The following is a 13,143-nucleotide window of genomic DNA, read 5'->3' as shown; positions in this document are numbered from 1 at the left end:
AGCCTCCTTGTTACCGGCCTGCCTGGTGCGCCCTGCCTGCGGAGGGGCTGAGGGTAGGGAGGAGGGAGCTTGGTGAGTATTAATAATGGAAAGTTTAACATGACTCAGATGCTGCTCGCTTGCCGCTGAAACCTCTGAAAAGATTTAATTAGAAACTGGATTAAGTGTTGAGGCCTGAGACTGTGAGCTCAGCTGGTAAATCCCTGGAGCAGCGCGGGGGGTGCTCGGGGCACGTTTCAGGGCTGTAAGTACATCATAAAGTTTCTGAGGGCTAAACCTGCAAGAGTAGTAGTGTTCAAAAGTGTATTTAAATTATTTTTGAAGGATTAGTAACATCTTGTAAAATTAAGAGCTTGAATAGCACATATGTATGTTAATAAAGTGTATGATAATGACCAAATTAAAAATGCAGACCAGATCGATTGCAGTGATGTAAAAATGTTAAAATAGGACGTGAGTTGTTTATTCTTTGAGTAATAAAATTCACGCACAAAGTGATTTTTAAACTTTTGTGGGCTGACTGTGTTCTGTAAATGTCCAGGTAGCTTAGTTATGTAAAGGTTGTGTGACTTCCCAAAGGTCACGCACAAGAGGAAAGGCTGAGGATGTTACACTGGTAGTGTCCCCCAGGGCTCAGTTTTGGGTCCAGTCTTGACCAGTATCTTTATTAATGACCTAGATGAGGGGATTGAGTGCTTCCCAAGTGAGTCTGCAGATGACACTAAGCTGGGAGGAAGTGCTGATTTGCTCGAGGGTAGGAAGGCTCTGCGAACAGACCTGGACAGACGGGATCGATGGGCTGAGGCCAATTGTATGAGGTTGAACAAGGCCAAGTGCTGGGTCCTGCACTTTGGTCACAACAACTCCCTGCAAAGCTACAGGCTTGGGGGGATGTGTGTTTGGAAAGCTCCATGGTAGAGAAGAACCTGGGGATACTGGTTGACTGCTGACTTAACAGGCCCAGGTCCTGGCCTGCATCAGGAATAGTGTGGCCAGAAGGAGTAGAGAGGTGGCCGTGCCCCTGTACTCAGCACTGGTGAGGCCACACCTTGAGTGCTGTGTGCAGTTCTGGGCCCCTCACTACAGGAAGGATGTAGAGCTGCTAGAGCTTGTCCAGAGAAGAACTGCCAAGCTGGTGAAAGGTCTGGAGAATTAAGTCCTATGAGGAGAGGCTGGGGGAACTGGGATTGTTTAGTTTGAAGAAGAGAAGGCTGAGGGGTGACCTCATTGCTCTCTACAGCTACCTGAAAGGTTGTAGGGAGGTGGGAGTTGACCTCTTCTCCCAAGTGAATAATGACAGGATGAGAGGAAATGGCCTGAAGCTGCGCCAGGGGAGGTTTAGACTGGATATTAGAAAAAATTGCTTTACTGAAAGACTGGTTGGACAGTGGAATAGGCTGCTCAGGGAGGTGGTGGAGTTACCATCCCTGGAAATATTTAAAAGAAATATAGATATAGTGCTTAGCCACATGGTTTAAGCACTGAACACGTGAATTAGGTTATGGTAGGACTTCATGTTCTTTAAGATCCCTTCTAACCAGGATGATTCCATGATTCCATGAGATGCCTGTATAGATATGGAGCTTGGGTGTTTTGCTGAACAGTCAACTAATTATCCAGATGTAGAGGTAATTGACACTTGTAGTGATCATATAAGCAGGTTTAGGCACATGGAATTAGTTAAAACCATAAATATTATGAGTGCTGCTACGATATATCACATGGATAACCAAGCTTGATTTTATTTGTAAATCATGGTCCTGACTATGTAAAACTTTGTAAATACTTACCATTACTCAGATGTTTAACTTGGTTAAAAGTTTTAAATTATAGTATCTAGAGGTAAAGGCCACTGACCTGGTCCAACCTAGACACTAGAAAGAAATAAATGGTATTGCATGTGTAATCTTGACTGAACTGTTGATATAAACTGGCATGGTGGCTGTATCTGCCATGCACATCCCAGATATCTAGTTGGAGTGTTCCAGTCACAGCTGAGCAGGTTCTGCTCTGGTAAGAAGAGTCACAGACAATGTAGTGTGGTGTGGGCATCTGTGCTGGGTATGCAGTGAGCCTAGGCTTGCTCTCTGTTACCTGCAGCTCCCCAAGTATGTGCCCAGGTAGTAGCTGAGGCTTTCTAAATTATTAAGATGACTCTGATACCATTCAAAAAATTGCTTCCCTTTACATAGGATGCAGGTTCTTTCCTGTTTGTCATACTGTCTCCTGCAAATATGGGGAGTAGAATAATATAGTGTACACTTCTTAAAAATGTATTTTCCTCATGTGGTTTTCTTAATACCTGTCAGTTTAGGTTGTTCTCATTCCTCTATTGGCATTTTTTTGGATAATATTATTTTTCAGTCTCTTTTTTTACTTCATGTGTTTTAATGCTGTACTCTTTAATTTATAATAGTTTTTAATGCCAGAAGAACAAAGTCAAACTATAATGGCAGTTGATGAACTTCAAGCCATAATACAAAGATGCGTAAGTAGTTTTCTCTCCGTAAAAGTAAGAAGTATGCATTTCTATTAGCATATTATAATTGAAACCAAAATGAGCCCAAAACACAATAACAGTTGTTAGCAGAACTGCTCAGTGGGCAGCTAAGTTCAGCCTCCTGAACTCCAGTTTCATTGGCTTTTCTGTGGTGGCTATCCCGAGATGCTTGATACCTTCTGCTTCTTGGAGAAAGAAGTGCTCTTGTACTCAGCAGTACTTGTCTGAAGTAATAAACCCTAGCAGGTTGTTGTAGAAAGTACGTCTCCCAAACCACATGCTGTAGTCTAGACTTAGGAAGTTGAGAGACTTTCTTGCCTTCTGTAGCAGCTCTTGGTAGCGTTTTTAATCTGTGAAAGGTAAGAAAAGAAAATATAAGAAAAGGCAAATTACAGTTATGCTGCACTTAGTTTTTAAATTAAAGTTGTTTTTTTTCTTACTTTTAATTGCCTTTTATAAGTATGGAGTTAAACGTGTATTTTCTTTTTAGCAAATTCTAGAAGAAGCTGATTTCAAAGGAGAAGATTTTAATCTGTTTCAGGTAGCAGGTCAGAAATGTTTAGAAGATGGGTATGCAGCTGAGTTATTAGAAGTGATTCAAAATGATAAAAATAAGGTGAGTTGAAGTTTTTACTATGCATTAGTTGTGCACTAACACACTGTTAAATAGAAAAAACTGCTTATTAAAAAGGGAAAGCTACTTTCACTGTCCTTATCTCAACCCGTGAGTTACTGTCTGTTTTGCTTTTCTGATGCTCTCCTCCACACCACTGTGGGAGGAGAGAGAGCAACCAGCTGGTGAGTGTGTAAGTTTCTGTCTGGGGTTAACCCCCCACAGATGGATATAATAATACTGGCCCAAACTGCAAGAGCCAGCTCAGTTGATGCTGATGTAAGAGATGCTAATGTCAGTAGGTACTCTGGGGAGCTGGAAGAATATACTAAGTTGTTCAAAGATGAGTAGCAAGTTCAGAAAGAAAGTGTAGGATGGAATGTTCTGGCAATTTTACATGGGGGTCACAGTCTGGTTTTGAATGTTGTTAATTTAGAGTAACAGCTGAAGATCTTGATCCTCTCAGGTTAAACATAATTTTGATGAAAGAAAGAATGCTTAGAGAAATGTCTCTACTCAGTCTTATTTTACATGTATTGTCATATAAATTCTTAGAAGTATCTGTTGACATGTTAGAACTAATACAGTGAAGACAACTACAATATATGCAACTGTGTTTATAGTTATGGGGAGAGAATGCAATAGATTTTAATTTTTCAATGACTTTATTATGGTTTTGATTACAACAAGGACATTGATCTGTTGTCTTTTTTGGCCTTCATATGTAAAATCTGTCTAAGTTAAGATGATATCCAGCTTTGGTTAATTCTCTGAAAATCTGTATTTTAGGTTATCATCAAGAATATGGGTTGGAACCTCCTGTCTCCTCTTGTTAGATGTATTTTCATGTATAAACAGGAAGATGAAAAGCGGGAACACTGTCTGAAGATATTAGATCAGTTAGCACAGGTATGTTTTTGAAATATATGGTTGTAATAAAATAATTGTAGGGAAGGGAGAGGTCCTAATTTTCCCTCTCATTTCCAAAGAAAACAAGACATAAATACTTCTGGGTTCTTCTGTCCATTTCCTGTGACTTTCAAACTTGGGCCAGTTTCATCTGAAGTAGACAAAGGTTAAATGTCTTGTGAAATTAGTATCTGGGCAAATGAAGAGACATAGCATTAGAAAACAGAAAAAAAAGGCAGTTAGAACTGATAAAGATTTGCTTGCCTGCTGCTGCAGTCAGAGTTGCCACAGCAATACTGTCTCTCATCTACTGCAGATACAGTATGACAATGAGTACCTGATGATTCTGATGGATTAGTAGGGTAAAATATTAATCTCTAGAAAACTTGTTTATTTTCATTCATATACTTAAAAAACAACTTGCAAACTCTACAGGTGAAGTTAAATTCACACTGAAGTGTTTTTTTCTCTCCTAAGGATTACTTTGCTAAGGTACTGTGAGGTTTCTATAGATGATAGAAATCAAGTTTAATGTCATTATTTGTATCTTTTCAGCTTATGAATGAAATTGTATGTGCAGATATATACTCTACAGAAGGCATCAATTCTAGGGAAATAATTATTGTTTCATATTTGTTTTCTTAAAAGAGTATCTTGGGTGTTCAGATCTGCTTTCTTGATGTTTAGGAGCTTCTGTATTGAAGCTTTCTTGTGATGAATTTTTAGCTTATGACTGTGGTGATTTAAAATTTCATTGTTTCTCTGCTGCAGCTGTGCTATCCAAAGGAACTTTTTTTGGGTTTACTTGAGGAGATTGAGCAGACCTCTCAAGAGCAAGTGTGCCAAACTGTCATGTTACTGCTTCAGCCTTTGCAGACAGGTAAGATGCACTTACTTTTGATTTATGAATTAAATAATTTTCTCATTTATTTATCTAATAACTTAGCCTTTGCTTCAATAGTTTCAAAATACGTCTGTCCTGACAGGCTTTACAGTCTATAATATTCTGCAAAATAACACAAGTTATGTTTTTGTGTTTATACTGGCCTTTGTAGAAAAGGATTTTAGATGGTATTAATAGGATCAGCTGAAAAAGAAATATTCAGCTCTTTTTCATCACTTATAAGAATGTGCTTCTGTGACAGTTGCATTTAGAAGTGTAAACCATTCATACTGTTGTTACAGAAATAGTTACACGCATTTGTGAAATTCTTCATTATTGAACTTTTAAAAAATACAAACCAATATTTTTGTAGTATAAAACTTATTTCAGATTGAAGCAGGTTGAAATATTTGATTGGTGGAGGGGGAAGCATTCTTCTGGCTTACATATAAAAACTAAAAATGTTAGTTAGGGACACCCTACTAAGTAGGTAACAAGTAGTAATTTCTCTTGATATTGAGATGAAATCAACAGTCTTATATCAAGTTTAAGTCTGATTGTAGCAATGTCTGAGATGTGTTCATGGATCATATTATAATTTAATGAGACCAGGATTTTTGTCATTAGAAGTATGTGGGGTTTTTAAGTAGCCAGTCTGCAGTCAGCCTGCACTACATGCAGTTTAAGTGAAGAGCCACTGGTACTTCATCAGTCTGGGAGCCCCTCTCTTGTTTCTGCTGTGGGCTATAGAACAGTTCTGAGTTGTTTCAGGTAGAATCAGATCTCAGCAGAAAGTCTGGGCCATTGTCTGTGGATTTGCTAAGCACAGAAGGAACCAAGCAATCAAGCAATAAATCAGTTTTCCACATCAGATTAATTAACTTAGACTAGTTCTAGAAAGACAGACTTTTTTCAGTCTCCTAGGAAGGGAAGAATGTGTTGAATTGCATGACAGCTTTAATATTTGTCATTCTCAAATACATGGTCATCTTAACTACAGCATGTTAAACTAGCTAGTGATGCTGGTCTTGCTGGATTTGCTCATGTGATTTCAGGTATGAGTCCCTCTCCATCCCTGAAACCGGAGGCTTTATTATGCAGTTACATTGTTATTCTTCACGTTTTCCTCTACCAAGTAAGTAATAACTTAATGTCTCAAAGTGTTTTGTTGTCTTTTTTTTCCTCTCATTTCCCCTAGTGCTTTTGAAACTTCAGAACAAGAAGGCCTACTCAGTGGGTATCTCTTTGGCCATGATTATGAATCAGCTTACCCCCTTACCTGTACCTTATACAAAACAACAAATACAAGAAGATAAACTTGGTCTCTGTCAATGTTGTAATGCAATGGTGGACTTCACTAAACCTTTTGTGAATGAAGTTGTTAAAAACATGGAAAAGTCGTCGGAAGACAATGAAATGGAGCTGAAAGAAGAATTACTGAAATTGTGAGCATTTTATGTTAGTGTAACATATTCCTATAACTTAACAAAATGAACGGTAGGCATTTATTACATAGGCAATAAATAATCTTACTAGTGTTTTATAACACTGCCAACTGCTATTAAATAATGTGGTGTTTCAAAGAAGAAAAACCTAAATATGCCTTACATATTTACGAAGTGAGAGAAGGTAAAAATATTTTTTTTTTTTTTTAATACAGGAAAATGGTGAAGAAATATTAGTCTCTGTGCTGTGAAACTGTTTTGGTATTCTTCTGCTTTTCAAATTTACAACAGTAAGGATAGCCATAATCTGAAAGTGAAGTCTAAGGAATGCTTCTACAGGAGATGTTGTGTTTTTTTAATTCTCCTGGAATATCAGGAATAGGAGCAGCCAGTATGAGTATAGACTTTATTCTTGGTCACCAGTGACACTGTTATAGTCTATATTTGTGACCTTGTTGGTGATAGTTTTACCCATTTTTGTTTCAGCTGTATGAAAAGCCTGAAATACCCATTATTGACAGCTCAGCTTGAGCAACTTGAAGACGTTGAAGAACATCCCTTTCGGCATTTTGCAAACGAAATTGTAGTAAGTCAAGATTGTGTTACATATTGATAAGTGAGCAGAAAATAAATTACTGAGTATTCTGTAATTTGAAAATCACAGAGGTCCTGTAGCATAATGTAATCATGAAGGTATCACTATTCATAGCATTGTGCATAAGGCAGACAAGCTAGAGTTTGGCAGGGTGACTTCATTTTCTCTTTTGCTAACTTTTGAGTGCTTGGCTTTTCTATCTTAGTAACATTTTTCTAACAGTAGTCATTTTTCCTGCAGGGCCTTATTTGTGTATGTGCATATTATATGTACTCACAAAATATTTATTTTATATATACATATGCTATGTAAGAGAATGTGGTGTAAATACTGTTAAAACTTTTAACTTAGTTGGTATACAGGTCTTTTAAAGGCAACTACAGACAATCTGTCTTTCTTTTTTAGGACATTTTGTGGGCAATAAGAGAATTTATACCATTAATGTCTTTACATCGTAAAGGCAAAAGTCTAAACTGGGAGAATCAGGAGTTTGCAGACATAGAGAGAGAGAATTCTGCAGATTCTTTGGCATGTCTGTCATATCTGATGTTTGTTCAGCATTTTGGTATTGATCACTTTCCTGTGGTATTTAGGTAAGAGCTATTATTCCTCACTTAATTCTAAGTCTGTACTTTGAATATTCTTTCTGAGCAGAATAAAACCTTTTATTTGTGAATAGTTATGAATGAAAACTTTGTATTTCACTAGTATTTGGTTATGTCAACTTTATGCATTTATAGTTTATGCAGTTTATATACATAAGAACATAACTCCAGTCTTGCAGATTACTCTATTACAGTTTACTTTTAGATCCTCTGTCCTTTTAAAGAAACTGGTAGGATTAGTCACATGCTGAAAATGAACATATATTAAATTTTCAACTGCATATTGATAGACAGATTCTACATAGGAGTTATTAACAGCAATTTGTCTTATGTGCAAATGTATGTGGCTTATGCAGTTTAATGTAAACCTATTTTTTCTCATTTTAGTCCATCATACCTTCTGCAATGCAATATGATGCATATTGAAGTGCTGTTGAAAAGGTAGGATTTGTGGCATTTGGAGTTCTAGATGGTGGATGTGATCTTTTATAGTAACTTCCTGTTCTCTTCAGTTTAGTATCTGTTGTGTTTTTCTTAGACTTGCAGAGTTACGGAAATAGAATCATCTATGATGTTCCGTTTTCTTTGTTAATCAATGTCTTGATACCTGTGAGATATGAGAAGCTGCTTTTGAATGTATATAAATATGGCAGGGGGGGAAAAAAAACTGGCCCTGAAGAGTCTAATTGAGAGGAATTATGAAGATACTATATATAGAAAATAGAATGAACATTATTAAGGGACAGGTTCTTCTTGACCTCCATTCTAGTATTTCTTTTGAAATACCAAGTGTCTTTTTAATTAACAACTTAAATTTGATAATGTTTCTTTTATTTTCTAGAACAGAAGAATCTATGTTATCTAAAGGACTTGTAAGTTTTCTTTTAATCAGATTTTCAATCTTAGAATGTTTGTTTTTTCTCGTTTAAATCATGATAAAACTTTGGTTACTCTTTCTAAGAAAAGCACAAATGATAGTTTAGATAATAGTTTCAGAAATATTTTGAGGCTTAATTAGCATTCTTCAGTCTTACAAACAGTTACAGTTACTGAACTTGACACACATGGATAAATGTTTAAATTACCATTATCACTTTTATCTGTAGGTCCTAGGAATTTTGGATATATAAATGTACAGTTATAGTGAAGGCACTTTTAGCATAGTATACAGATTAATGTCTTATATATGTACAAAATTATGGCAGCCTTTTTTTTTTCCCCATTGCAGGATTTGTTTGAGAGCTGCTTGTTGAGAATGGAAGATAACAGCCTTCTCCATCAGTATTTGGAATTCAGAGATTTCATTAACGTACCTCAGGTAATAAGAAGTAATGTACAAAAGTCTTTAAGGTTTGATTATAAATAAAATCAGTGTCTTCTAGGTATTTGAGATAGGACATATTGTTGAACCTTCATACCCTTGTGTTGTTAAAGTGAAACCTTCAGTGTCTTACTAGACATAACTGATTGTCTTTTCTACCTGTTACATCATGAAGTTTCAGTGACAAAATACACTTAGTGTATATACAGGCCACTGAGGCAGGTCAGCACTAATCTTGGCTGAAAGATGATGCTTGCTCATTTTTGCCTCTTCCTTGCAAATCTGCTGCTTGGCTACTTTCTTATTGGACCCAACAGTACAAGAACAGTGATCGTGTGTATGAGTCCTGGGATTTCAGTCACTGAAGCTGAAGTGAATTGCTTTGATGAGAACCTTCTCATAGGCATGTTTTTGTGAGCTCAAGGTTTTTACTTTTGTTTTGTTTTGATTTGTTTTTTCCTTCATGTCTTGAGTAAAATTTAGTCAGTGTGATGTAATAATCTGCATCTAATTGGAAATTCTGTTTTCTTTGTCCAACTGCAGGATTTGGTGAAAGTTATGACCCTTTGTCCCATAGAGCATCTGGTATGTAAAGGAACCTATAGAATCAGCTGAATGCTGAATATATTTAATTAGAATTAATCTGATAACATTTTTTTTTTTTTCCTTTAGAGAAAGAAGAGTTTAAATATTTTGCAGTTGTTCATAGACAAGTTTAATCCAGAGGGAAAATATACATTATTCAGGTATGAATCCGATTTACCATAGATTGTGTCCCGTCAGCCTTATTGCAGGTTAATTGCATAGATACAATAATTTCTGACAGAGCTTCTATCTGGTAAACCACGTTAATTTTACATGTTAATTTCTGGATAAGCAAGGAATTCCAATTGCCTCACATAAAATCAGTTGTCTTACTTCCATTGGTGTTTAAAGGTTCCATAGTCATTTTTCTGTGGTAAAACTTCTACTTGGTGAATAGGGCCATAATGTCATTTAAGTTTTGAGTTAGCTATATAGGAAGCTTTAAGGAGATAATTTGTTTTGTGTTTTTTTTTTATTTTGTTTGAAGGTGTTTACTGAAGACAAGCAACCATGCTGGTGTGGAAGGATACATTATTAAAAATATAAAAGATCAGATTCACTTATCACTAACGGTGAGACTATTACCACTAAAACACAATCTGTCATCTTAATATTCTATCAGTATTATATTGAGAAAATGTGTACAGCTTAAGCTTTGAGTGATGCATTAAAAAAAATATTTTGAAAATAAACACAAGATTGGGACATTAATTAAAAGATTAGTTTGGTTTCATATGTATTTTTACATTCTAATTTTAGAAATGTATTTTTAAATTGCACAGTCAATGTACAAAACATGAGACTGTATTTTTCTAATAGCTTACTATAGCCTTTTCTATGCTTGAAAATACATGTTTCTTTCTTGAAGAGGAACTACTTAATATTTGGTTTTATCCTCACAATTCCTTATAATTAAAATGCTACAGTCCAGAGAGAATTTTTAGTTTTTTCTTAGGTTTTATGATGACAGTCAGCATTATAGTATAAGTGCTTCACAAATGTTAAATTCATCAGGAAGGGTTGAGCTAGATAAAAACCATTTAAAGATCATATTTTGTAGCTATTTATACCAGGACGTTGGAAAAATGAATTGCAAAGAAATTAATAAATTTTTTGTTTAACAGCCTAGGGCCTTTTCCAAACCAAATTTATTCTCAAGGATACTGTCTTTTGTCAAATAGGACAATATATTAAATTTATGCATATTTTATGATAGCATAATTCTGTTAGAAAACTGTGAATTACTATTTATTAGATCATAGTCTGTCCTATATTGAATCAGCAGGGGTGAAGAAGATGTTAGTATGAAAACTGTTCTGAAAGGGACTTTCAGTGAAATTTAATATATAAAAGTACAGTCTGAAATTTCCTTACTAATGAATGTATTGACTATGCAGCTTCAGAATTATCTTAATACATTTCTTCCATGTCGAGTTCCCTGATTCTCAAAAAGATAATTAGTTACAAAGTTTTATTAAAAGAATTTGAGTATTTGGGGTTTCTAGCAAATAATTCTGCTGCAGACATCATGATAACAATTTCTTACTGCTATCTGTTTATTTAATCTTAGGCTAGTCTTAGTCTTTCCAGGTCCCTCACCTGATCTGATTTAACGGAAGGTTACCCTTCTCCTCTCCCCATCTAATCTCAGTTTTCCTTCCAATCTATTTCTGGCCTTGTCAGAGTTTCCTCACTTGCCTAGCTTTCCCCTGGGTCTGTATCTCTTAGCCCAGCCCTCCCCACCTTTACCTGGGATAAGGACTTTGCCAACATGGATCTTTGCAGTAACTCCACACTCTCAGCGTCATTTTACTGACATGAAATTACCTTTTGAGGAGGCCATGAAGCTTGCAGAAAGAATTGTGCTCACTTTCTCTTTGGGAATGATGAGCACACCCTGAAGTTAGCACCAGTACAGGGAGGCCCAGCCATCCTCACTGAGGAGGCAATTTTCAGGAGTCTTAACTGCAGAGCTCTAAAAAAACTTCTGCTAAGCAAGTGTGAGAGATAGGGAGGTTTATTTGTTTTGTCCTTCCCAATTTGTTGTAATTTAGGGGAAATTTTGCAAAAATAGTGAGTCATCTGTCTGTGATGAAGAGGGCATCAGAGTAATTATGTTCAGCTACTTCAAAACCTAGTTATCTTCATCTTCTGCTTAAATGATTCTCTCTTCTGTCCTCTGCCCCATCTCTCTGTCAAAAGGAAGTAACTGAATGTCTTTATCCAAAAAACACAGAGCTGAAGGTGTACTTCACTTGCTAGGAGTTGTGGGTTTAGAAATACACAAAGAAATCTTAAAAAACCTGATCATCTTTGAAAAAAAATTCTGACACTAATATTGAGTCTCTGGTAAATACAGTAATTTTTCCATACCTCAGCATAAAAAAGAAGTGTCTAGTACAATTTGTGAGGTTTATGTAAACAAATATTGACTTTATAGATGGTGCTATGGTGAATGAGTGGAGAATCTATTCTGTTGGAACTGAAAAAAACAGCTTGACATGAAGAGACAATGTGGGGACAATTATGAAAGGACTAGTTTGTATATTTCAATCACATGTAGTAGTTAGAAAATACTACTTCTACTGTTTTGGGGTTTTTTTTCCAAAATTATTGTTAAATTTTTTAAGATTTATTTAAGATATCTTTAAGTTTTTCACTCAGCTAAACTTCTTGTATCATTTTTTTCAGAAGGGATGTGACAACATTTGGTTTACAGGGCATCACCTGATCTCCCTTCTAGATTCAGTGCTTTTGCTTCCAGAAGGTGCTGAGACTGATCTTCTGCAAAACTCAGATAGGTGAGTTGTAATCACAGTTAGAGGCTTTTTGCCTTTTTTAATCATTTAGAAAGACTTCAAACTGCCTTACTACAATGGGAGGTATGCTGTCATGTAATTAATGAAGTGACAGCATCAATGTATTTGAAATTTTTGGAACTAGAAATGGAAATTATCACTTTGTTCAACCATCTTTTCAACCAACTCTGTACAGAAGAATGTCATCATGCTATTACATTGATTTTAATAGTAGGAAAGGAATTTCTCCTCCATTCCCTGAGGATATAAGGCCTCAGATGTCAAACCACAGAACTAATTAGTAAAGCATTATTTCTTCAGAACTGTATTTTCTGCAGAAGCAATTGGAGGAACAGAAAGATGTGGGATGTTGTCCTACGTGACACAGGATACTAACAATAATCAGATACAACTTAAAGCACACAGCCTTTTTGAGTCTGTTTCACAGATTGCTGGTGGGAATCCAGTATCTCATAAATGGCAAATACAATCTCTCATGAGAGGCCCTTGAACAGCAGATACTTGTATTATATAAGATAAAAATAACAGGAAATGTCTCTGAAAATGTCCTGTATAGGACAAGCCTCTTCCTATATGATAAGTAAATGTTGGGCTTGTAAGTCAGTAGGGTCACAGTGTCCAGATGGACACATAAGTACATAAAAAACCAGATGTGTGATCTGTAACTGCACTGTTTATCTGGAAAAAGCAATAAATAGTTTCTACTAAAAAGTATGGTAAAACAAAATAAAAAGCCTATTTCTAAAAAGCACTCAAAAGTAAAAATTCAATATGGTAATAAGGAAAACTATCACACTAGTTTTCTGTCAACTGTGGGTCAGCAGTGATGCATATTACAAACTCTGTAATAAGGTTTTGTCTACAGAGA

The 13,143-nt window shown here is 35.8% G+C and overlaps 1 protein-coding gene across 1 annotated transcript in view; it reads left to right on the top strand.

The window, feature by feature from the left end:
• The first annotated feature begins 2,422 nt into the window (after positions 1-2,422).
• Positions 2,423-13,143, top strand: part of GLMN (glomulin, FKBP associated protein) — a 16,370-nt gene continuing 5,649 nt past the window's right edge. The window contains exons 1-14 of the mRNA XM_010006755.1: positions 2,423-2,488; positions 2,991-3,116; positions 3,903-4,022; positions 4,794-4,902; positions 6,104-6,350; positions 6,837-6,936; positions 7,351-7,538; positions 7,938-7,991; positions 8,392-8,422; positions 8,779-8,868; positions 9,415-9,456; positions 9,544-9,617; positions 9,944-10,028; positions 12,148-12,257. Coding sequence (XP_010005057.1) covers positions 2,423-2,488; positions 2,991-3,116; positions 3,903-4,022; positions 4,794-4,902; positions 6,104-6,350; positions 6,837-6,936; positions 7,351-7,538; positions 7,938-7,991; positions 8,392-8,422; positions 8,779-8,868; positions 9,415-9,456; positions 9,544-9,617; positions 9,944-10,028; positions 12,148-12,257 — 1,442 coding nt within the window. The remainder of the gene's footprint in view (positions 2,489-2,990; positions 3,117-3,902; positions 4,023-4,793; positions 4,903-6,103; positions 6,351-6,836; positions 6,937-7,350; positions 7,539-7,937; positions 7,992-8,391; positions 8,423-8,778; positions 8,869-9,414; positions 9,457-9,543; positions 9,618-9,943; positions 10,029-12,147; positions 12,258-13,143) is intronic.

The sequence above is a fragment of the Chaetura pelagica genome, unplaced genomic scaffold, assembly GCF_000747805.2.
Source record: "Chaetura pelagica isolate M959 unplaced genomic scaffold, ChaPel_1.0 scaffold69, whole genome shotgun sequence".
Lineage (NCBI taxonomy): Eukaryota > Metazoa > Chordata > Aves > Apodiformes > Apodidae > Chaetura > Chaetura pelagica.
This window is presented reverse-complemented; position numbering and strand designations above follow the sequence as displayed.